This window comes from Nesoenas mayeri, assembly GCF_963082525.1.
Source record: "Nesoenas mayeri genome assembly, chromosome: 2".
In the NCBI taxonomy this organism is placed as follows: Eukaryota; Metazoa; Chordata; class Aves; order Columbiformes; family Columbidae; genus Nesoenas; species Nesoenas mayeri.
Window position 1 is genome coordinate 138,209,690 of NC_137543.1, and position 24,465 is coordinate 138,234,154.

The 24,465-nt window shown below is 38.8% G+C and overlaps 1 protein-coding gene across 1 annotated transcript in view; it reads right to left on the reverse strand.

Annotated features, from left to right (window-relative positions):
• Positions 1–7,928: 7,928 nt before the first annotated feature.
• COL1A2 (collagen type I alpha 2 chain) overlaps positions 7,929–24,465 on the reverse strand; it is a gene marked incomplete at its 5' end in the record, with an annotated part of 40,158 nt that continues 23,621 nt past the window's right edge. Inside the window, 22 exons of the mRNA XM_080339957.1 lie at positions 7,929–9,151; positions 9,737–9,979; positions 11,095–11,285; positions 11,690–11,936; positions 12,356–12,463; positions 12,597–12,650; positions 13,312–13,419; positions 13,777–13,830; positions 14,022–14,129; positions 14,226–14,279; positions 15,715–15,822; positions 16,254–16,361; positions 17,764–17,925; positions 18,850–18,903; positions 18,997–19,050; positions 19,997–20,104; positions 20,207–20,260; positions 20,369–20,422; positions 20,965–21,018; positions 21,578–21,631; positions 22,694–22,801; positions 23,525–23,623. Of these exons, the coding sequence (XP_080196083.1) occupies positions 9,005–9,151; positions 9,737–9,979; positions 11,095–11,285; positions 11,690–11,936; positions 12,356–12,463; positions 12,597–12,650; positions 13,312–13,419; positions 13,777–13,830; positions 14,022–14,129; positions 14,226–14,279; positions 15,715–15,822; positions 16,254–16,361; positions 17,764–17,925; positions 18,850–18,903; positions 18,997–19,050; positions 19,997–20,104; positions 20,207–20,260; positions 20,369–20,422; positions 20,965–21,018; positions 21,578–21,631; positions 22,694–22,801; positions 23,525–23,623 (2,331 nt within the window). The 3' untranslated portion in view covers positions 7,929–9,004. The remainder of the gene's footprint in view (positions 9,152–9,736; positions 9,980–11,094; positions 11,286–11,689; positions 11,937–12,355; positions 12,464–12,596; positions 12,651–13,311; positions 13,420–13,776; positions 13,831–14,021; positions 14,130–14,225; positions 14,280–15,714; positions 15,823–16,253; positions 16,362–17,763; positions 17,926–18,849; positions 18,904–18,996; positions 19,051–19,996; positions 20,105–20,206; positions 20,261–20,368; positions 20,423–20,964; positions 21,019–21,577; positions 21,632–22,693; positions 22,802–23,524; positions 23,624–24,465) is intronic.

The following is a 24,465-nucleotide window of genomic DNA, read 5'->3' on the forward strand; positions in this document are numbered from 1 at the left end:
TTATAGTTTCTGCAGACTAGACCAATCTGGTCTTGTTTTGTGCTTCAATTCCTGCATCTTTTTTTCTCTTTCCCATGATATCACCTTGAAATACTTTAGGCCTAAAGATGTAGTTTCTTTAATGTAATTTATAAGGTCTTAGAAGTGTTACTAAAGCTCTTTAGGTGTCTGTCAACATGGCTTCTTGTCCTCTAGCACTTCCTGGACAGGCTTCATTCTTTCTGCTCTAGGAGGAATCTTTTTGCTCTGTGCTTGCACAGCACCTACTCTTACAGCTTTGTTCGTGGCTTGTGCCTGTTGATACTGCTAAAAAGGTTTGCATGTTACAGGACCCTGCACTTGATATGAAAACTGGTTGAAGGTAAAGCATCTCTCTAAAGCAGTTCTCTTTATTCCCTTTATTCTTTAAGAATCAGTTCATTTTTCAAAGCCTGAAATCTGTAATGGGGTCAGCAATCAATATAGGGCAAAATACATCAAGTAAACCAGTCAAAAACCTAGAAAATGATCAAAAGAACATCATGAAGAGGCAAGCTGAATTTCCTGACAAAACAATGTTCACAAGAATAAAAGCAGTATAAGGAAGGAGTGACATTTTGAGAGTTGAAGGTAGGTGAAGAGCTGGAACAAGAAGGTGAAGCTTTTCTGTTAGAAGAGAAAGTGAGAAGTGAAGTTGCTGTTATTGCCTACAATAATGCTGGAATATGGGGATAGGAAAATATCTCAGTGGGTAAGAAAATACTGGGATGGGAAATGAATCCTTTGATCCTTGAGCCTGGATAGAGGACAAACTTCAATGTCACAAAGGACATTTGGCTAAAGAAAAATTAAGGTCAATGTAAGTATTAATGATGAATGAAGTGGCATCTCCTGATTATGAGAAGCTGGAAGAATGTTCCACTGGGCTTCAGACCCCAAATGTAACTGACCTGTTTTCACTCATGTATGATTGCCACTATTTTTTGGCAATTCAGTGTTTCATAACCTATCCAAAATAGAAAGTGAAATATTAAATGTATCTGTGCTGATGGGCAAATTCTTGACTAGGTTGTTTAATGCTGCTGGAGGCTGCACAGTGTCTTTTGGCTGGGCACTGAGACCAGCTCAGCTCCTCAGAGTGGCTTTTAAGCTGTCCCCATTCAGCCGCCTTCCCTTCATGTCCTCACCTGACACTGCTTATCCTACAATGTTTCAGGCAGTGAAACTGAGTGGTTATAAAAGTTACACGTATTTCACTGTGGAACCAGCTATGAATGAGCTATGGAATTTTTAATTTAAAAGCAAATAAAAAATGGAAGGGTCTGACTAGTTTATGGGACAAAAGCTAAAATGGAAAAGTCGAAGTGTGAGAAGGTTTATTTGTGAATGAAAAATTATAATTGACTATTATGGACACCAGTGCAAAAATACAATATTTTGGAATAACTAAATGAATTGTCAGCTCTGATTTTTCCAAGCAACTTATATTTATACACTTGATTCTGTAATATTCTTTCAGGAGTGAAAACCAAGCTACATTAGAAATAGAAGAAGTCAGTTTTTATAAAGATATTTATCTCTATAAGGTCATTTCTTGCTGAACTTAACCTAACTCTGAATCTTTAGAGTTATGCTGTTTTCCCAAGTTTTTTTAAATGAGTTTGAAATTTGGTGGAACTGAGTATACTCGACTGATGTCAGGGAGGAGAATATCCCTGTCTGTTGATTTTGATTTTGAGATCAAGCCTTTGGAGGGCTCTTTTTTCTCTAGGGAGAACCCGCCGGCCAATGTAGTTTCTCCAATAAGAATAATCTTACTTATCTTCCATTGTAATTTCTCACTGGAATTTGCATGGTGCTCTTGAGTAGTTTTTGCATTTAAAAACTGAATTAGTTAGGTCCTCTATGAAATAATCTACTACAATGAAATACTGTATTGTAATTTTTTTTTTACATCTTGAAAGCATGTAAGATTTAGTAGAATTTAATGCAGAGTATCTCTGCTACTTGGAATCAGTGTTCTTAGGAAAGTAATTTTATTTTAGGAAGGGTAATTATTTTTTTATTACAGAGACTTTTTGCAAGGCAGTCTCTGTGGCGCAATCGGTTAGCGCGTTCGGCTGTTAACCGAAAGGTTGGTGGTTCGAGCCCACCCAGGGACGGCTTCTCCCCTTTCCACTGCCCATGGCATGGGCTTTGGAACTATGTGGCCTTAAAGGTCCCTTCCAAACCATTCTATGAAACAAACTCTCTGTTAGCCTCAGGCTTCTAAAACATTCAACAGACTAAAATGTTTCCATGGATCATTATTTAAAGATGAAATTACATGGAAGTAGTTTAAGTTAAGGAGAATATTACAGAGTGTTCGGTCATATCTGTTTGTGTATATAGGTTGTTGGGCTGCTGTGAGCTCTAATGGGTTTATGTAATTTTATGATGTTGAAATATAAACATATACACACAAAATATCAACATGGGCTACTATGCACCTCAGGTTTCATGACAATTTGCCATTTCAGAACTAGTAGAAAGCTGAGAAGTTGTGCCATTTCCAGAAATTTTGTGTAAAAGCCTGGTGAGCTGGAATCTGCAGGACAGCTATTATTGTTTGCTTCTAGCTTTGAATCTCCTGTGCATGGTACACTGTAATAATTGCTCTAATGACAGGCATATGGATCTATGTCTTTGATGTGATGTTTTTGCACGTGCTTTAAAAACACTTGTACTGGGAGGCTTATCTAACAATATGACATTTTTTTAAAGCCTAAAACCAGGACAAATCCATATGCAGTGGCTACTGCATAAGCCTATGTCCTTCAGCAGCTCTCTTGTTATGATTTCATGCATCAGGGAAAAGTGACGGGGCTCTCTCTCTACTGTCCATCCGCCTGTTTTCATGGAATATGCAATAATTTAATCTCTTTGAGATGTCTTCCTTTCTGTAGTGCTGGAGCATAAGAATCTAAATATTAGGAAAGAGGAAATCAAAATGCTGTTTTCAAAACTGAAGGCAAAAACTCTAATACACTATCGACTTGGGAGCAGGAAGCAGACAAGTAGCTGGTAAAGAGGTGATACAATAGCCAAGAAAAAATACTGGCCTTGATCTAGATGTGAAAGAGCAGCTAATAAAACCAGAAGAAATCTTTGGCCTTGTCTGTTGGCTTTGACAGGCTGTTTCCACTGTACAAGTAAGGCACCAGTCTTCAAAACACCTCCTGGTTTTCAGAGCATGGGTCTATGCCCTCAAGGTGGCAGAAGAGTGCAAAGCAATTTGGAAATGGAAAAGAGATCACAGTTGTTTCTCAACATACCAGATCCAGATTGTATCAGATAACCAGCTTAAAACTGTTATTTTTTAGAAGATCATGCACCCATAAATTCCTGAGATTAAGATAGTGAGAGGCTATGAGTTTAACTGAAATATCTATTAAAATTTGTAACCATGTTATGAAACAGATGAAGGGGTCAATAGAAATCAATGCAATTATTCTTCATGTTATGTTGCCTTCCTCCATCAGTGATGAGAGGGCAACCAAACCCATTCTCATCTCAAACTGGTCTGCTAGATTTTTCCCCATTATGAACATGTTAACCCTGTATATATATCTGTGTAAAGCATAATTGCTGATGTCCAAGTCTCACTGTGAAGTCTGGAGGATAATTTAGTGGGTCATGAATAGTTTACCCAAGTGCGGGTGCAGTTATTAATGGCTTCCACTTATGCCTCAGGACAAGGCTGTCTTTGCCTTGCAAAAAATAACTTTTAACCTTTCCAGAAATGCAGGCAGACAATAGGAGGAAAACAATGAAACCTCACACTGGGTTAAGATAAAATTAAATAGTCTAGGGTGAGTCTAGTGTAAATGGATTGCTTTTGTCTGAAACACACAGTACGCTCAAAGGCTGAGGCCCTGACTCTGGAAGCTGAGTAAGCATCTATCAGTTTGTCAGGAATCATAGAACAGCTTGGGTTGGAAGGGACCTTCAAAGGTCATCTAGTCCAACCCCCCTGCAATGAGCAGGGACATCTTCAACTAGATGAGCTTGCTCAGAGCCCTGTCCAGCCTGGCCTTGAATGTTTCTGGGCATCTACCACCTCTCTGGGCAACCTGTTCCAGTATTTTACCACCCTCATTCTAAAAAAATTATTCCTTGTGTCTAGGAAAATAGAGAAGAAGAAAGAGATGCTGTGAGATGCTATCTTGAATTTCCTTTCGGCCACCCGTGTCCTTATGAACCTCATAACAGTATTGTGGAACAGGAGGAACCTAACCCTGCAGTTCCTCTGTGAATTAAATTATTTTTGCTCTGACCTGTTCCAGATCACTCCCAAAAGCACTGTATACGTAAAAGGACAGAAGTCCATTTAACAGCAGTATCTTTGCACAGAGGTAGTTGCAGGAGACGGACAGGTGAATTACAGACAGCATCTTAAGCAGCATTTGCTTCATTGCGGAGCTATTAATCAGATGAATTTGCATCTACTGTTTCAGATTCATAGAACGTAACAACTAAAAGACTAAATTATTATTGTCTTGAGTCTTTTCTACCCCGAGTGAGACTGCAGTTTGCTGCCAGGAGCTTTTCTGCTTTGGATGGGTGTTCTTCTGATAAGATAATATATTTTTAGGATGAGTTGTGATGCTGTTATTTTGCAGAAATAGTCCTTGGGATATGGGCAAAAGATATGGATAGTAACCATGACAGTGAATTCAGGAAAACAAACAAACAAACAAACCACCCAACACTCTTCAGGGGCTGGTAATTAGTGTCTAAGTCAATAGGTGGTGCACTATGTGCGTGGAAATGATAGAGACCTGCTCTGGCTGTTTCACTAAGGGTGTTAAGAATTGGCACTTGGGAAAACTTGTTTAATTTCACCCAAATAATTGCTTTCAGAAGCTTGAAAACTATAAGAGAAAATAAAAGATATAGGTGTTTTTAAGATGATGTTGACAATAATTATTGGAATGGATTATATATATTTCCAATGCTTGTGTTCAAAATAGGATTCAAATGTTGTATTTGTTTCTTTTGATAATTACACTTGGCTTAACGAGAACCAGAATTTCCTGAGTACTTGGAGAATATACTCAAGCATGGAATCATGTTTAGGAAATTTTGCTCATGTAACACCTGTATTCAACCACCTGTTTTCCAGGAAAGGACAAATTTACTCCAGCCAAAGATTATGAAAATATAGTAATTTCTGTGGAAGATCTTTCTTTATGCACCATAGATTGCATTCATTTTGCATATGGGGCTTATAGGGGAGCAATACAGAAAATTAGTGGTATTTCAATGAGATCAGAATGAAGCCTGCATAAAGCCAGATGAATTTGAGATTTCTTCTCGTAGCGTATCTAAGAATTTCTTCACTTGAACTTGCTATTCTCTCATTGTTTGAAATTAGTATGCATTATTCTAATACTGTAAAACACTGCATCAAGTAGGTGTTAGAAAAACAGCTTCTAGGAGATCCTGTCTGAAACCACTAAGCGCGACAGCAGAACTCATCAAGTCATGTCAAAAGCTGCAGCCTCTTAATGTTGCTTAGTCCATTACTTGTATTAAAGGAAATCTGTCTATTTGCAGTCTTTGGCACAGTATTTATGTTTTAAACTGATGAACAGAGATCTTTATGATGGTGATCAGTGGCTCATGATTCTCTTCCCAGTGAAGGAGCCTGTGCAGTCACAACTGTCCCTTCTGCAACAGCTTTCCAGGTTTGGAAGTTTCTTTTTGCTCTGCCTTGCTTGAATTTAACAAGGTCACATCACCTCTAGTTTTAACGTACTTATGCCATATTCATGCAAAAGCACAGGCTACAGGGAGCCCAACGTACTGCCAGCTGAGCCTGTGGGAGTGGGAAGCAGCATCTGCCAGCCTGACACTGGGCCCAGGAGAGCAAGCTACACTCAGGAGGAGAAAGGAGAGGGGAGACTGAATTCATTCATCACCCCCTGGCAACTGCTGTTTTGTTTGATTCGCATTTATCTGAACAATTCCCCCGCATGCTGGGATCACAGGCTGACTGGGAGGGTCTTGTGCTCATGAACAGAACATGCTTATAAAAGTGCAAACCAGCCTCAAGAGCTGTTGCCCATCACAACTAGTAAAATTCAGGTGTCAAGAGGACTATGTAGGAATTCCAGTTCATATGCACAGAGGCACTTTAAACACTTACGAAGACTTTTTAATAAGACTCATGCATCTTCTCCAGCAATTTATCTTTCGCTTAGTTACCCCAGCTATTTTCCTTTCCTTCCAGGTTCCTTTCTTGTTCTGAACACAAACTTTAACCTATTTTAACCCTATTGTTTTAGCTGATTTATGCTAACAGTCTAGTTGCATTACTGCTGATATGTACCCGCTTCTAGTTAAATGCTCCAGAGATAATCCTTACAGAGAGGCAGACCACTCCCAAAAATTATTAATTTCGCTTTACCGGAAGTTTACTCATCATTTTATGTTCCTGAAATTTGACAGTATGAAGGCTGCCTGTGCTGCCTGCAGTTCATCTCACTGATTTTCAGCTAGGGTTTTTGAGAGGAAAGACAGTTTCTTCAATATTGTGCACAGCACAAGCAAAATGGACAGTAAGTTCTGATGAGCTCAAAACCTGTAGGCCAAACTGAGTATCTTCTTGATGCTAATGAGGATAGAAGTTGAGAGGTAGGTGCTATGTATTTTTTTAGCTTTAATTTCCAAATGAGTCCACTTCTGTGGCGAAGGTGTGAAAACACAGCAGAATTTGGATGTTACCAATGAGCTGGTAGAAAGGAAGTGTTCTGTGCCTGGCAGGACGTGCTGTGGAACAGATCACAGAGAGCAAAGGAGAAATCAGAAGATGACAAAAGAGACAGGATTTGCCTTTTGTACTTTCCTTGCTAAACCTCAAGTGTTAATTTAAATGTGTTGTGGTTTTGTTTTGTTTTGTTTTGTTTTCCTTCCTAGGCAGCAAATCCACCTCCTAGTCCTAGCAATAACGTTTGCATACATCCTAGTGGATTGTGTGGACTGAAAGGTGTTATTTTATCTTTTCAGTCCTTGTAGGAACTTCCTGTTGCATAGATAATCTATGTAAGAAGAGACACTCTTGCCATGTTAAAGCATTTAACTATTTTCTTTTTAGAACAACAATAAAAATTATATTTTGACATACCAAGACAATGACTGAAATACTAACATTTTATGAATCATCATGGTCCAATGAATCAATGCAGGTATTTACCTGTAGTATGTTTTACTCAAGAAAATATAGGCTGTTATTTTATCATAGCAATTCCCCTTGTTAATTCAGCACACAGCTGTGGGCACATAGCAGCTACATGCAGGGCCCTGTTTTGATATTTGTCCATTTTCCCTTAAGCTATTAATTGCAAGCGAGAACTAAAAATTGTCTTTAGAACCTTATTCCTCCTTGCACTGTTTGGAGGTGCCTTCAGACTCTCAGCCACTAACCTCTGGAATGGTGCTTTCTCCAGGTGATAGGGATCTTCTCCTGGATATTTTCTTCATGCTTCCCTTTGGGGGTTCCTGCTGATGAAGTCTCTCTCACCTCTCACCTTACCTGCTTTTGCTCTTGTCCTCATGGTCCTTTGTGTGTTCTCCCGAGTGCCTTCCCCATTCCAAAAACACGGCTGTTGGAATTACGGTTCATTTAGGGTTTTCAGAAAAGCACTGTATGACAGTACTCTCTTAAAAAGGCCTCAGAGAAGTCTTTACTTCTTGTGGTGTGTTTTTTGTGACAGTGAACATTAGCAATACCAGATACTTCTGTGTCTCACACAGAACTGAATGAATAGTAAGAGCCTAACAAACCCTGATCTCCCTGACAAGACAATCAAGTTTAGAGGTTTCTTGTATGGACTTCTGCATATCCTTTTGAAAGCACACAGCACAATTCTCTTAACACCAAGGAGCTTTCTGTCTTCAAGGGTAAGATGAAGCCTCATTTTCCTTCTTTTGGCCATTAATCCTGTTTAGCATTTGGAAAAAAGGAAGGAATTATTTCTACTTTTGAACTTCTCATACTATATTGTGGACTTTTCAAAAGGTGGTGTTGAAATAAAGAGTCAAATAGACAATCACACCTATAAGACAGTTGTAGGCAGACTTTGAATGCTCTAAGAAAATATTTTACAGCAATGGGCTAAGATGGTTGCATTAATGAAACGTATTGTAAATTCTGGGTATGAATATCTGCCAAGGCATCTAAGCAAGCAACTTAACTCATTGAATAGCTTCTTTTGGAACACTGGACATGCTTTATTTCATTTTTTTTTTTCACAATTTATTTAAACATCTCACATATACAAAATACATTTTCTTTCTTTTTTAGAGAAATGATTTTTTTTTTTACCCATTGTAGAAGATGGAAATGAGATTTGAAAGCAGGAGCACCTGATTTTGGAGGAAGAAGACAAAGATGAGGAAAATTGATCCACATGCTTAAGCTGCGGGTGAGACAGGACATTCTAAGTTTTGAGACAGACTTCAAAGAAACAGAAAAGTGATACTTTAAATGCTACTAGCACCATCGAAGTTCAAGTATTGGAAAGATACTCTGTAATAATAATTAGCACCACTATATTTTTGAGTGGAACTGAAATACCTCAGATCATATGGAGAAGTTCCTACAAAAGATGTGGATCACACTTGACTTAGTGTATGAGGTAGTTTAAACCTTTGTAAGTCGTGGTTTTAAACTTCCTCTGTGGAAGATATTCAAAGGCCACAAGTGGTGCAAACTTTCATGATTTTTTATTTTGTTTATTTTTTTTTCTTTACAAAGGTTGACATTTCCCAAAGCAAGGTGGTAAATCCTGAAAGACTTCCAAGTTCTTTTGGGGCTGTATTAAATTTCATTGCACAATGCTCCAATCAATTCTTCTCCTTCTCTTTCGCCCAGAGTTTAAGCAAGTAGATGAACAGAAGAAATGGAAGGAGTCAGCTTTCATTATAAAAAGAAATGACAAGAGAATAATTTGGGAGAGGCTTTAAGTTAATTTTAGTTCATTCATTTGAAACAGACTGGGCCAATGTCCACACCAAATTCTTGGTCAGCGCCGCCAATATCCAAAGGTGCAATGTCAAGGATGGGCAAGCGAGATGGCTTATTTGTTCTGTATTCAATAATTGTTTTGCCCCATTTATTGTTCTTTTTCTGCAAGAGAAGATTCATTACAATTGTTATTGCATTGTTCATAGTACTGAGAATTGTTTCACCTGAATGGATAATTTCTGAAAGAATTTCATATTAATTTTGCTGAACATTGTTTGCAAGTCAGATACCCATGTCCAATTTATTTAGATCTCTGATACAGAGAAAATATTTACATTAATCTTCTGAAGTCATATGTGTGATGCTTTACATAAACTACCATATTATTCACACTGATGTTAAATCCTCAGAGAACCCTGCCTGAGTTTTTCAGGACTTAAAGATCCTCCCCCTCCCATAGCTTGTGCACAATTTTCTCATCAGTCTTCAGCTTACACAGGATCTGGGTCTGGTCCCTCTGGAAAGCTTTGTCTTTTTCCTTGCCACACTGCACAGCAGAAGGTGGCTTTGTTTGTACCCCACTCCTTCCCACTTGTTAAAGATCTGGCATAGTTTGTTTTGTAAGCTATTTATCTTAATTGCACAAAATTTTGCTGGTCTGACTGAGAATCTAATTCTGAAACTCTGTTCCTCATCACGTGCTTAAGCATGGGCAATCATGGTGCCTGTGGTTTCTGCGTTACTTACAGAACAGCCATCCTCGAGAACACTGAAAGTGAATCTGCTGTTGCCTTCAGCTCGTAGCTCAACATCATTGGATCCCTGCAGTATAACAGCCTTTTTAAGATTGCCAGTTTCCTCATCCATGTAGGCAATGCTGTTCTTGCAGTGGTAGGTGATGTTCTGGGAGGCATGGTTGGCCAGCAGACGCATGAAGGCAAGTTGGGTGGCCATATCCTTTGAGGTGACTCCTTCATCATTGTATTCAAACTGGAAAACAGAAAGGAACCCGGTCAGTTGTATTGCTGGGGAATGGTGGATGTTTGTAGTGGAAGTATGTGATATTTTTTCTAGGAACATGAGAAAAAATAATCACATAAGTCTGTGCTCACTTGTCTATTGCAACTAAAGAACATCAAATAAAACTAGTAGGAGGTAGGTTGAAAACCAGACATGAGTGGATGTAGTCAATTAAATTGTAGAAATTGGTTCCAAGATGGGGTGTTAACATAAACTTACGTGGAGTCTAAGACAAGATCACACAAGTTCAAGGAAATCTATTGTTTCCGTAGATAGACAGAAACAATGCCTGTCTCAAGAAAAACCCCAAATCTTTTTTTTTTTTTTTTTTAGTTTAATAGAATAGTGTCTGTGGTTGTTACAAATATTTACTTCGTTCTTATATTCTTTTACAGGATCTGCTTTTAGCCACCGTAAAAAACATGACCCCAGACTACCCTGGACCCTTGTTCTGAGCCAGTGTCATCAGTCTTATGTTCTTTTACTATAGATCTTGGACACTGTGATTTCATAAAAACATCAACGCAATTTCATTTAAGAATTATGTAATTACATCTCCTTAGATGTACAAAAGCTATTTATTTGCAATTGGCTAGTACAGTGTCTAATGTGCAATTATGTTCATTTCTCATTTCTAATTACACTGGCAATTCTGAATGTTACGATGGCATACACTCAGGATCTGTGGTGTGTAATATAAATATCTTTCCAGGAACAGTGTCATATGTAAAAAAATCTCAAAACAAGAAGCAAAGATATTTGTCTTACTTTTTCAGACAGTTTCTGGGCTGTCTTTGTACTAATACACCATATTTCAGTCCAGGCTTCCCTTGGCAATAGCCATTAGTCATATGGAATTGATCGTTTGCAGTCACCAAGAAAAATTAGAACAATACTGAGAAATCCTTTTAGTAAATTGTGATCCTAACCAGAACTGGAGCTCTGTTCCCTTGAGATAAAAGGTAGTTCCCTTTTTCATATTTCTCCTCTAGGAGAGTTTATGTGTTTGCTTGCTGAGAGCCTGTGAATTGGGAATTCTTCAGACAGCACTGTAGGAAATGATCATCCTCCCATAAATCACTTACCTGGCTGCCACCATTGATAGTTTCACCAAACCACACATGCTTCTTGTCCTTGGGGTTCTTGTTGACATACCAGTTCTTAGCAGGAATATTGTCGGGATTAGCATGGATGCAAGTCTCACCAGTGGCAAAGTCACAGTACGCTCTAATGGCATCCGCAGAGCAGCCTTGGTTAGGGTCAATCCAGTAGAAGCCTGTGATTGAGGACAGAAATGCGAACAATAGTTCACTCAGCCTAACATTTGCATTCAGTTTATATTCACTTCTTTGATATAGGAACTCAGAGGTCATAAATATCACAACTAGGTACAATACTAAGGTGATAACTGGTATATGTATTTTAGATTGTTAATGTATAAGGAATTATATCCGAAAGCTGAGTTAAGTATTCTTGTATTATTTTGGAAAATTATTGCAATAATTTTTCAACAATGGCTATAAAGAGCTTTTCGGAATGTCCTTACATCTATTTTCAGTGGAGGCAGAGAGAAATTAATTAGTCATTTAGTATTTTCACTGGGTGGCCAAGGATACCATTCATCAAAGAAAGGGAACTGCTCCCTGAGCCAGAAAGGGCAAACATCTGGCACTAACATACCGCTGCTCCATTCTGGGTGGCTAAGTCTTAGGTCACGGCAGGTGCGAGCTGGGTTCTTTCTGGAGCCTTCTGGGGTCAGCAGGGTCTCAATTTGGTTGTTCAAAGTTTTCAGAGTGGCATCAACTTCATAATCCTTGGGTCTGAGAGAAGGCTGATCAGCCCGGTAGTATTCTGCATCATAGCCAACTTCGTATCCACCGCCATTTGGACCAGGGGGACCAGGGGGACCAGGAGGACCAGGAGGACCCTAAAGTTTTTCAAAAGCAAAAGACAAGCAGCATTCTGTTACAGATATGGTTCTCTCGACTAAATGCTTCCACAAATGCATATTCCTAATTAACCCCTAGCACTCTGAGCTCCAATCTGAGGCAGCACATATGGACCCACCCTGTGGTGACTACTATGGGCCTCAAGCATTAGAAGATGCACAGCGTAGGACTACCACATTTTCTTTGGGTATTTGCTCTCTGGCCATAAGGAATGAACAAGGACTTCAGGTTTAGGCCTATCAGGGGAATGTTTAATGCTAAATACCAACAGACATTTGGAATTATTTTTTAATTTAATAAATAAATATTTTCCTAAACTGCTAAGGTTTTGAAGTGGCTGTCTTGTAACTGTGACATAAATATGTTTATTCAATTAACAACAATAAGTTATACTCACAGCAGGGCCTTGGCTACCATGAGAGCCACGTGCACCAGCAGGGCCAATAGGTCCAGGGAGACCATTGCGACCATCTTTACCAGGAGGACCAGAAGGACCAGGTGGACCCTAAAAGGAAACTCAAACAGTTTAATAACAGTAGAAAACACTACGAATAGAGATTCATATAAACAGGAGTGTACATATATATTGCACAAAAGGAATGGGAGAGTTATTTGTATATGTTCTTAAATTCACATACCCTTGGGCCAGCAGGGCCGATATTACCAGGAGGACCTTGATCACCATGTTGGCCCTATAGGGAAAGATACATACATAGTAATTAAAAAGATGCAGTGGCACACATTTGTATTAGCATGATTCATGGAGGAGATATTTGGGCTCAGAGAATGAGAATCTAGGGCTAATGACATTTATTAGCAGAGTTGGGGTATAAAATGCTGGGTTTTGGGAGGGAGGAGGGAGAGCGTAAAGAGGCATTTAAGAGAATAACTTATAAAAGCCTCTATATTGTTTCTTCAGATTTTCAGAGAAGACTTTAAAACAAACATCAGAATTCCTAAAGGGGATACCAGAATTTAAAAAGAAGAAAATCTACATGTTACTTCTGTTACTCTTTAACACAAAGCTTTACAATTTATGGCCAAAATAAGAAATAATATTTAAAAAAAGGCAGAGCTTTTTGAGCTCTGTGCAGGCCAAATGCAGTTGAGTTTCAGGACAACTAATGCTACTTACAGTTTTAAAGCCAACTATCAATGGCAATATAAAAATTCATCATTTTGTCTGAAGACAGCTGAGTGTTAAAGAGAATCTCATGGCCTTTGAAAGATGATACAGAATGCAGTAAGTGGTATCAACCTGCTGGGTTGTGCATATGTAGTTGCACACTAGGGTGACCTTATTTCCTTTTTTTTTGCTCTTTATATTCAAAATACTGAAAATCATTTACTTACAGCAAGACCAGGAAGACCCTGCAATCCATTGTGTCCCTTCAAGCCAGGCAGACCTCTTGGACCCTTATCACCAGGTAGACCTTTCTCACCACGTGGACCTTGTGGGCCCTAGAAAGGGATATAGGTGTATGAGAAATAAAATAGAAGGCTTCAAGTATGTACCACTGTCAAAGCAAGAATTAAGCATGAGCATTCTACCTTATGCCACAGGTTGCTCCTGTTATATATATATATCTATATACACACAACATATTAACATACCCAGGAAGAGTGTCAATCCCAAAAGCTTCAGGATTGCTCCCATACAAGAGAACACTCATCTTAATTCTAGGTCTATAAATATTTGCAGCTCCTTAAACACTACTTTTTGGACCCATATCTTGAGCACAGTCACAAGTTCTTATTAATAAAGCATGTTTTCTCTTCTTGTGTCAATGTGGTATTGTATTTAGAAATCAGACTTACAGCAAGACCTCTTGGACCAAAAGCACCAGCAGGACCCACAACACCAGCAGGACCCTGAAACAGGAATAGAGCAATGCTTGTCAGTGCTGTATATTATACCTAAGGAAGATTCCATGCTCAACACATCTCTGCAGAAAGCAAAATAATTATCCACATATTGTAGGGACTTGAGGTATAATGTGTATATATGATGGACAAATGTTAGTGCTGTGTTAATAAAAAAAATTAAGGTCTTATCAACTTACAGGTTCACCACGGTTTCCAGGCTTTCCAGCAGGACCAACTTGGCCATGAGGACCAGGAGCACCCAGTGCACCACTGGGACCAGGGCTACCAGGAGCTCCACGCTCTCCCTGGGAACAAAGGAGTGGAAAGGGACAGACAGTGTGTTACTACTGACTTATACTGGAATATTTCTTCCATGATTACGAAATAAAAGAACAAGTTACCTTGAAGCCAGGAGCACCATCACGGCCTGGAGGACCATCATTTCCAGGGTTGCCCTGTTAAAATACCATGAAAAAAGCATTAAATTCCATCAACCTTCATCTTACATGGAACTGTGTGTCAGTCTAATTGCTCCCAATGAGAATAAGAAGACATTGAGATGAGATAGCATAAATTTTGACAATAAAAAACTCTTCCTTATAAATGCCACTTTCAAATCCCCTATATATATTAAGTGTTCTCAGAAAAATAAGATGGCCTTTTAGGTCTTTGCAAGTTCAGTACAAGAAGAAAATTACTGGATTTTGCTATATTTCTCTAAATGAAAAGGTCAAGACAATAGTGGTCTTCATACAGTTTGCACTCTTCTAAAAGTGAGACTTACTTGTTAGATGAAAAATGCCAGTGGCGAGAAAAGGACTTACACAGTAGTCAAGCTAAATTACTTTGTTGTGGTACTTCACAAGCTTAAATGACTTCATTTGTGAATGTTTATTTCACTTCAACTGTTTCACTGTGTACGCTAGCAAAGCTTTTTTTTTTTTTCCAGAAAATTCTCATGGAACAGAGATTTTATTTCTCTTTAATACTTCTAAAATAAAATTACTTTTCTCTGATCTCTTTGAAATCCTGTGAGTTTCAGGACTCACAGGAGTCTCTTGTTAACAATACTTCAGGTTATCAAATAAGTTTTTCTGATAAGGTCCAGAGAAAGCTTTATATAGTCATCCTTACAGTAGACAAGTTTAACTGTTCTTATAATGTAAGTAATGTATAATCACTGTATTGATAACTTTCTTCAAGGTGAACTACTAACTTGGATGGTTAAACTGGATGGGTAAGTTTATTTGCTGCTCTGTGTAGAACTGGGATCAGGACCCTGTCCTGCAAGTAATGACCCATAAGGCAGGGCAGCAGAGGAAGCAGTTTGTTCCACTTCAGTGTTCCCACATTCTCCTTTCTGCATAGGACTCAGGTCTTAACTTGCACTGATCTCTGCTGTTCAGCAGAACCGACCACACAGGCCCGAGTTTGTTCCATCACGTTTTTAGCCTACAAGTATACTTCACATTTTGTGGTGACAGAATGCACATTGGAAAAACATTATCTAGTTCAGCCACAATGTTAAAGTGCACCCATTTTGTTAGGGCTCCAAAGTAGTGCTGAGTGTTGCACACGTCCAATAACTGAATTCCAACATTTTGTGTAACGTGCTTCATATGCCTTCTGAGTGGGCCTAAAGTTAAATAACACTTTGTCTTTAATGCCACAAATCAGGAGGCCCCTCAAGTAAAAGTGGCTGCAGTTTCTATACTTCCCTGAAAGATATGTATATTGCATCTAATATGATCCTTATGAAAATTTGGTGATAACAAGCTTTCCTCATATATTCCTAGCAGAATAACCTTCAGTCGCATCTGCTTTTTCTGTCTGTCTTTGGCTCAGAATAAAAGAAAAGCAATCCTGAAGAGGAAATAAGATGTAGCTTACATCACGACCAGCTTCACCAGGAGCACCATTTGGACCAGGAGAACCCACAGGACCAGAGGGACCACGGGCACCAGGAGGACCAGCAACACCCAGAGGACCAGGTTCACCCTAAATACAGGAACAGTGATAACAAAATGTGACATTATAATACAACACAACCAGTCTTACAGAACTTTTGGCCTATATCTAAGAGAAACATTTCTCTGCAATCAATTCTGGAAGTGAAACAAATTCATGACACAAGAAACATGCCTAACTATACAAAATATTATCTTCATTCTAAATGTTCATCTTCTTCTATCAGAAACCTCTGATTCCATTCAAAAATATGCTCACCTGCAGACACAAGTCTTGTTTGTCTGCAGCAAGCAATAATTTCTTCCACTGCTCTAAGTCTGTGAGGTCCATATCCTCTGTTTGCAGCAGCAATGGAAACAGCAGATTCCACATCTCCTTTTCCCTTGTTTCCCTTAAGAGGAGACCTAAACTTTTTTCTCTACATCTATCTGTTTAAATGAGTTAACTAGCCATATACTCACTGTTGCTCCAGAGATGCCTGGAAGACCACGTTCTCCCCGAGAGCCAGGCAGCCCAAGGATACCAGGAGCACCAAGAATACCTTGAGGACCTGGGGCACCAGGAGGACCCTATGACATGAAGAGAATATTATTTATATTAACAGAGAAAAATATAATTTTTATGGCACTTCACATTTCTCATTTGATTTGCTCTACAACAATATCAACTGCTTTTCAAGGATCTCAATGTATGTTAATGCTAGATCCTAGAAATTGCAACCAAGCCATATGACTTTAAACTACAAAGCTAAATAACTGTAAGAATGTAAAGCTGGTTATACTCCCCTCACAACTGTTTTCCAGTGCAAATGCTGTTAAAGAACAACACTATATACATTTTTTCCCATCCCATTCAATAACCGTGGGTGGTGCATGAAAATTGGGGTGTTAAGTATGGAGAGGATGACTGTGTGAGGGGATTCCATAGCAAAGAGACTGACCATCTGAGACTGATCCAGAGACAGCCTTAGAAGATCTCTTAGGTGGTATCTGACACCTCCAAACAACCCTTAGAGCTCTATATTGACCATTTGAAGGGTAAAGGTTATCTAGTCAAGTGGCTTTTCCATTTCCTTGAAATTTGAGCATACATAGCAGTAAACTTGGCATAAGTAATCATCCTGACAGATTACCCAAAATTATTATCCTAATTTACAGTCAGACCTACTAGTTCAATTACATTTTTCACAATTGAAATTAAATTAGAGAATAAAAATTAGAAAATGTATTGCTTTATACTGGACATTAAAGGGGAAATTTTCAACTGTCACTTTCAAAATTTTAATGTAGATGTCTGACAATGACACTGAAGATTTCATTCTTAGCTGCAACTTCTGCAGATCACAGAAGATATTTGTATAATTTTTTGAGAAAGACAGAGTGTTATTTCACACAAATGCATACTTCCATAAGACATAAATATGTCTGATTTTAAAAATGTCAGTAATTCAACTATCAGGCACTCAACATTAATTAATTTATTTGCATAATTCTAAGCCATCCTGGGGCCAGACAGCTTTAACCTTGTGATCCCCTCAAATTAGCATTTCTGATGCAGAAATGAATAGAGATTGTTTTAAATGAATGTTCACATGTTCCTTCTTTTTCCATCTGTGATGCTCAATTTCAAAGTAGGAGACTCTGCTTCCCTTTCTCAGACTAAGTAGCAATTTCTTCTGCAGTTAGCCTTTTGCTTTCACGTGGATAATTGCAGAGGAAGATGCAATTTACCACAAAAAAAGAAAAAAAAGATAAAAACCTGACCCTGAGACCAGGTTCACTTCCTATGACGTATTTGTCAAACATGCCTACAAACACTTGCTTGAGTCTCAGTGGAGCTTCTGCTTAAAAGCTTTGCTAAATCTGAGGATAAAAAAGGAAAGCCCTTCACAAATGGCCAAAGTATCTTAGAAGCCATAACATTTACATGAAGAAAAACATTTTTAATGAGATATCATGCTCAGGAACTTACAGCAGCACCAGCCTCTCCAGCTGGACCTTTCTCACCAGCGAAACCAGGTGGGCCAGCAATACCTTGTTCACCAGTACGGCCAACTGGACCAACATCACCACGTAGACCTCTAGCACCATCTTTACCAGCTGGGCCAGGAGGACCAGGGGGACCAGTGATGCCCTAGGATTGAGTATGAATATGATATCATTACAATATAGACCCATTTAGTGGGGAGAGCAGAGATAAGTTTCATTTTATAAACATCATAAAAATCGTGCTTTGCAATAAACAGGTTATCAGCTGTTCTGAAGCAGCAGCTTCTGTTGCTTCTGTTATCAGTAGATAGGTGTAATCAGTAGAATTATTGGACTGAGATTTTTTTTTTACTCAGCGCAGGTGAAAGTGGCAAAATTTGTCAGGAAAATATTGATTTGGCTCTGAATACATTAATATAACTAAAATCTATCAGAAAAACCTATTCAAATTCAACAGGATTATTTGGTTTGGATACTGAGATTTAAAATATATTAAAATGTAGGGTTTCTAACAAAATAAGTGCCTTTTGGTAAAGGTCAGAAACCTTTAAGAAGAAAACTACAAATGTTAATTTGAGATTAGAATTTTTGGCTGAAAAATAAAGATGCAAGGATTCACATTCCTAAAAATGAGAGGCTGCCCTACTTAAGATAGGAGCTGAGACTGCAAATACTTTAGAAAGTGTGGACAGAAGATAACCTTAACATTATTTTACAAATAGGACATGACTTTCTTATTCCACTCAAAATCAGTGGCTATGCAGTTACTCACAGTGAACAAAAGCAAAAGAAACACGGATTTTTTCAAATGGTTGGGCACCTCAAGATGCAAAGGGATGCTTGGTGGATTATAAAAAAACCCAAACAAAACAAAACAACCAAAAACTAAATGCATAACTCCCCCTCTGGGAGTTTAAATAGTTTAGAGACTTCTTATCCAGTCCTCTAAGGATCTAAGGTGATTTCAGTGCAGTTAGAATTAGTGTCCATGTAACACAAATCAGGATTATCTCTAACCGGTGCAACTTCTGATTTATCGCCCCTTAGAACTTCTTCACGAGTTACTTACAGCAGGGCCAGGAGGACCAACTCTTCCAGCAGCACCAGGGAAACCAGTCATGCCCTAAAAATAAAAGTGAAAAAGAAGATTTGGTTTAAAGGAAACAATGACTTCATAAAAAGCAACAATGTCAATGCCAAGAGCCTGAAGACTTACAGGAGGACCAGCATCACCACGAGGGCCAGCAGGACCAGCAGCACCAGCGGGACCCTATGTATGAAGGATTGAAAAAGACAAATGAATCAATCAAACACTGTTAATCTTCCCTATCTAGAATAATGGCTCCATCTCACTCTCATTGAAATTAATGGAAATTTTGCTTTTTTAACAGGAGCAGGACTTGGCCCAAAACCACAATTCCTGTCCTGATACTATTCTCACAGACATTTAAAATCAGTATCATAAGGACTGAGAAGAGTTGCATAAGGCATTTATAACTCGAACGAATTTGCCTTGCAACTATTACGTGCATCTAAGAAAATCTGAAAGCCAAAATGTGAAAGATATAGTAAAGCAGAGAACAGCAAGCCCTCTGTTTGCACTGTATGACTAATAATAGCCATATAATGCAAGGATCTGGTATTGCTCTATTAGAATGATACAGTAGGAACCCCAAGCCATGTTATCTTACACTACTTTACGGTACTTGAAATACCAGGGCATGATTTTCTATATAATTTCAACCAGTTTCCCAGTAATGCGCTGCATGTATGTGAAGTAGTATATATCTTTGGGCTAGAAAGGTGTTAGCACATGAAAAGCCTGCGTGCAAGTGAGTGCATAGACAAATTTGCACATTTGCTTTTGGATGACTGGGTCTGAAAGTGACAGAACATCCTGTCTTTGAGAGGAAGATACCATCATCCTCAGCTCAGAACTTACCCACAATCACCCCCTGAATGGTCCAAGATATACTGATTTTGCTGATCTTCAGGGCAAGTTTTTTTCTCTTCATTTCAGTTCCAGACTTACAATCTGAGCCCACATAAATAGATTGACAAAGTTTATATAATGTGTGAATATCAGTATGGTGACTTTCCTCACAGCCTAGTTTGAAGTTTTGTTTCTTTTTTTAATTATCTTTTCAAAATTCAAGGCCTTCAGGGTACCATATTGCTTGCACAGCACAGTTAGGAACCAGAGACAGTGCACTTACTGGTGGTCCAGAAGCACCAATTGGGCCAATAGCACCTGTTGGTCCACTTTCACCCTTAGGTCCCTTAGGCCCACGCTCGCCTTTAGCACCAGGCTGACCAGCTGCACCCTATGGGCAGAAAAACACATTGAACAAGGAGTTGGAAAAGCATGCACAGAAAATACAGCAATGGTGTGGCATCCATAGGAGGACAGTACAAAAAATACTCACAGGAGGTCCAGCAAATCCACTAGGACCTACGGGACCCGGCTCACCGCGTTCACCCTAAAGAGAGGACAAGGAAGAGAGGACTAGTTGGAATGGGCTTTTAAAGGGCATTTTTCTCAATATCATGTCTCTGACACAGGAACAGTGGTAGGAATTGCTACTTACAGGGATACCACGTGCACCAGCAGGACCAGCAGGACCAGCAGAACCTGCTTCACCCTAAAACAGATTTCCAAAACGTTATGACATCACTGCAGTCAGAATAGGGGTGACCTTGTGGTACAGACACATTTGGCAATGGAGAGAGTGCTACTGAAAATACTTCTGTTTTGACTCACCCTGTATTTATAATTTCTAACAATACTCAGACAGGATAAAGAATCATTCTGAGCTAAGTGTTGTGGTTCATCACCATATCAAAAGCTCTTCTCACAGGGTGAGGAGGATTGTGAGATTAGCCTCAGCTGGGAAGAATTCAGACAAAGCCTACATCAGAATCTTCTCCCCATATAACCCACTGCCATGTAGATGTGTATCTCTTTCCTGCCCTTTTAGGAACAGGTTGGGGCTGCTATGGGAAACTTCACCGAATAGCTCTACAGTCCCAATAACACTTGCATCCCTAATCTGAAAAACTTGCAGAACTCATGCACATTAGAAAGATGGAACTGTTTTTTACAGAACCCCTCATCTTAAATATTCATGCATGGGTAAACTGCATAAACAAACAATACACTTTTTCATTCAAAGACTAGACTTACCCGGTCACCAGCACCACCAGCAGGGCCAGGAGCACCAATAGCACCAGGGAGACCCTATAGGTCAAGAGACAGGATGTCATTTCTAACACAATGTAAGCAGGAGTGACTATTAATATTTTTTCTCTTTCCTCCCGGAGACAGGTGTGTGACTTTCTTCCAGCTGTTTTCAATATAAAGGACACATGATTTTATAAAACAAAATCTATTCAGCTGTTTTCCTTCCAAAGTATAAAGCCTAGGACCAAACAGCCAAAACCTCAAATTAATGACAATTTTGTGTGGCTTTGCAGGCTGCCTTTAGGATTAGCTGTCTGGGCTGAGCCCATAGAGTTAAACAGGATATTGTCACACTGAATAACTGTCTATAACATACAAGGCTCTCTGCTGATGTCGTTTCTCTGCTTGTGTGCATGAGAAGTTATCACTTTTCTCTCCCCCCAGATTTAAACATCCCTGGACAAAGGGCAAAAAATCATATTGATTTGTATCGAAAGTGAGCAGATATAAGAAAAAATGCAATGCAGTGGGAGATATAAGTCCTGAACATCCTTTTCAGTCACTCAAGTTCTGAGGTGTAGCAAGGTAAACTCAAGTAGAACCAAAAGATGCTTACACGAGCACCATCTCTTCCTGTTGCACCAGCATCACCTCTTAGACCTGGGGGACCCTAGAATACACACAGCGGAAGAAAAATGCATTATTTTATATATATATATATATTCTAAACTATGAATGTAAATCTCTCCTCAAAATCACTTTGCTTTTGGTCGAGAAATAACCACATGTAAAAATTATTTTGGGTATTCATGTTTTACTTTCTATTTGAAACAGGAAAAGAACTGTTAAAAACAATTATGTCATAGGAGTGATCACAAAATGACATATGTTGTGTATAACAAAAAGTTACATCCAGGCCATCACTAGCATTAAGAAATCACACCTGCACTCTATTCCATCTCCTTTTTTAATATATCCTACTCTTCTGCATTAATCTGCATATTAGTACATAGTGTTTTATAAAAAGTTGCAAACAGTTTTCATCTTAATTTCCTTACAATTTCATTTATGCTAAATGACTATGGATTTTTTTAGTCAAAACAAATAAAGCAGTTCTAGAAATTTCAGTTTACAGTTTAAATAATGAACAGAAGAGAATATGGAATGAGATGTACATAAAAAGATAAAAATCGATCTATAGATAATTTTATAGATAAAGCAGAGGTAGCAACAGGGCTTGCAACCAGACTTCACAGCTTTATATAAAGGCTTACATTGGCTGAAATGTTTTCTGTTTTTATAGACAGCTGATTTTTGTAACCGATTTACTTATATCATAGTCACTGCACCTGGAATAGTCAAGGATTGGATCAGAGACTCAGTCCTTTGTGACTAGTAGGCACATTCCTACTATAAAGCCTGTACTCAAAGACAGCTTTAGTATTTCTGTGGTAAAGATAAGCTCATTGTTAACCAAACCTGTGAAGCACTAACTGCCACTTAAACCAACTCCAAATATTGAGCAAAGATCAAAATACAACCTTAGAAAATAGTCAGTCTGTTGGACCAACAAACCCTTGACTTATTCACTACTAATGAGTCATCATGTAATACAGCTTCACAGTAAATAAGTCACATGGAGGTAACCTGCAGTTTTTTTTAAGTTCATGAAATCCAAACATGTCCCAACCTGTACATGCCATAACAAAGCAGGTTAGACCATACACCTTACCTTTTCACCCTTGCCTCCTGGAACACCAGCAACACCCCTCTCTCCTGGGATTCCACCAGGGCCAGCAGGACCAGGACCACCAGCAGGACCAGCATTGCCAGGCTCACCCTGCAAGCAACAGCGTATCATGTAAGACAGGTCGAATCATTCACACAATTTTGAACAAAATTTTGTCATTACTACTTTGCTCATCATTCTGCTTGCTTATTAACAGTGTGAAGTAGCAGCATTTCATCTTAAGATATTCTACTTTTACTTTTTCAGCTAGTGAAGGTGCCAGATGTGAACACTGATTCTGTGGGCTCCTGAGCTTTGGGGTGTCCCATATTCTAAAGTGAACTTCTGTGGAGAGACTACCCACAAAATATCTTGAAAACTAAGCCACATATTCAATTAGCATTGAGCCAACATTATTCTGGTAGATAATGGCTCATTATTGTGCTTATGTTTTGGGGAAAATACTGCTTACTTGACACAAGAGCTTCCTGTGTATAAGGTGGGTCTAAATAGAAGTCAGCATGAATTTTGCCCAAAATATTGGGCCCTATCATAAAACAGAATAATAGTATATCCAGGTGACAAGTTGTATTCAAAATGATCCCAAACCGCAGTTCTACTCCCGCTGCCTATAGTGCTAAACTAAAACCTTTAATATTGGTGTGGACTAGCTGGGATGGAGCTTTACTATGTGAAGAAATGACCCAGTGGGTATATATGGTGTATAGGTAACTACCTGTTACTAGGAATCACTTATGCTCTCAGGAAAGAGAGTTTTGGATTGACTTCATCAGGAATTCCACAGGGAGGCAATGGCATCTGGAAAAGACGTACCTTGTTACCATCAGGGCCTGGTGGGCCAGAGGGACCACGGCTTCCAATGGGACCAGCAGGACCAACAGCACCACTTTCACCAGGAGGACCACGTTCACCCTACAGGAGACAGTCTGGTTTGAGTTTTTCCTTGAATTGTTCTGTAGCTTAAAGGCTTAAGAGCACTGACCAGTAGGAATGATGATGCGACACATTTTTAGCTGAACAAACCTTTAAGAACTGTATTAGAATTGTGTGGATATTAACTAAACTGGACATAAGAATTTGCTCTAGCTTTTATCAAAAATATAGCAAAGTTAAGTACTAAAGTCTTGCATCATCGTAACACCTGACAATTAAAGTACAGGTACTTCTTGAACATGGATTTTGGCTGCTGTGCTCATTCTGGTAACAGTGTCTTGCATGCTATTGTCAAATGGAGCTTCTTATATGAATTTGAGAGCATGTAACAGATTCTAGTGAAATTAGAGGCACAGTAATTGGCAAACAATTATTTTTACAGTGTCAAATGCCTGGTGAATATTGGAGAACACAGGCTAAAGCATACTAATGTGACCTGTATGTTATACATGTTTAAGGATAAATTCTGAAACAGAGGTTATCTGGAGAAGCGGAGGTAGCCAGAAACTGGGCTTAAATGCACAATAGATCTAACAAAGGTAGAAATATCAGTTTTACTAAAGGCATCTCAAATTATCCCAGTGTGATCAAGCTGGACATCAGTGAATAATCTGATAAGGCATATTGGAGATTTTTTGTTATGTTGGAGAATCTAGGAGTTTGAATGAGAACTATAATGTGGCCAGAAAACTGACTCAGGGAGAAGTACCATACTGCTGAAACGTGCCAGTGATGCAGAATGCTAACTTATGTTGTACAGATGTTCCCCAATTAATATATCTTTTCATTGTTTTAACATATATTTTGTTAATATCAAGAGA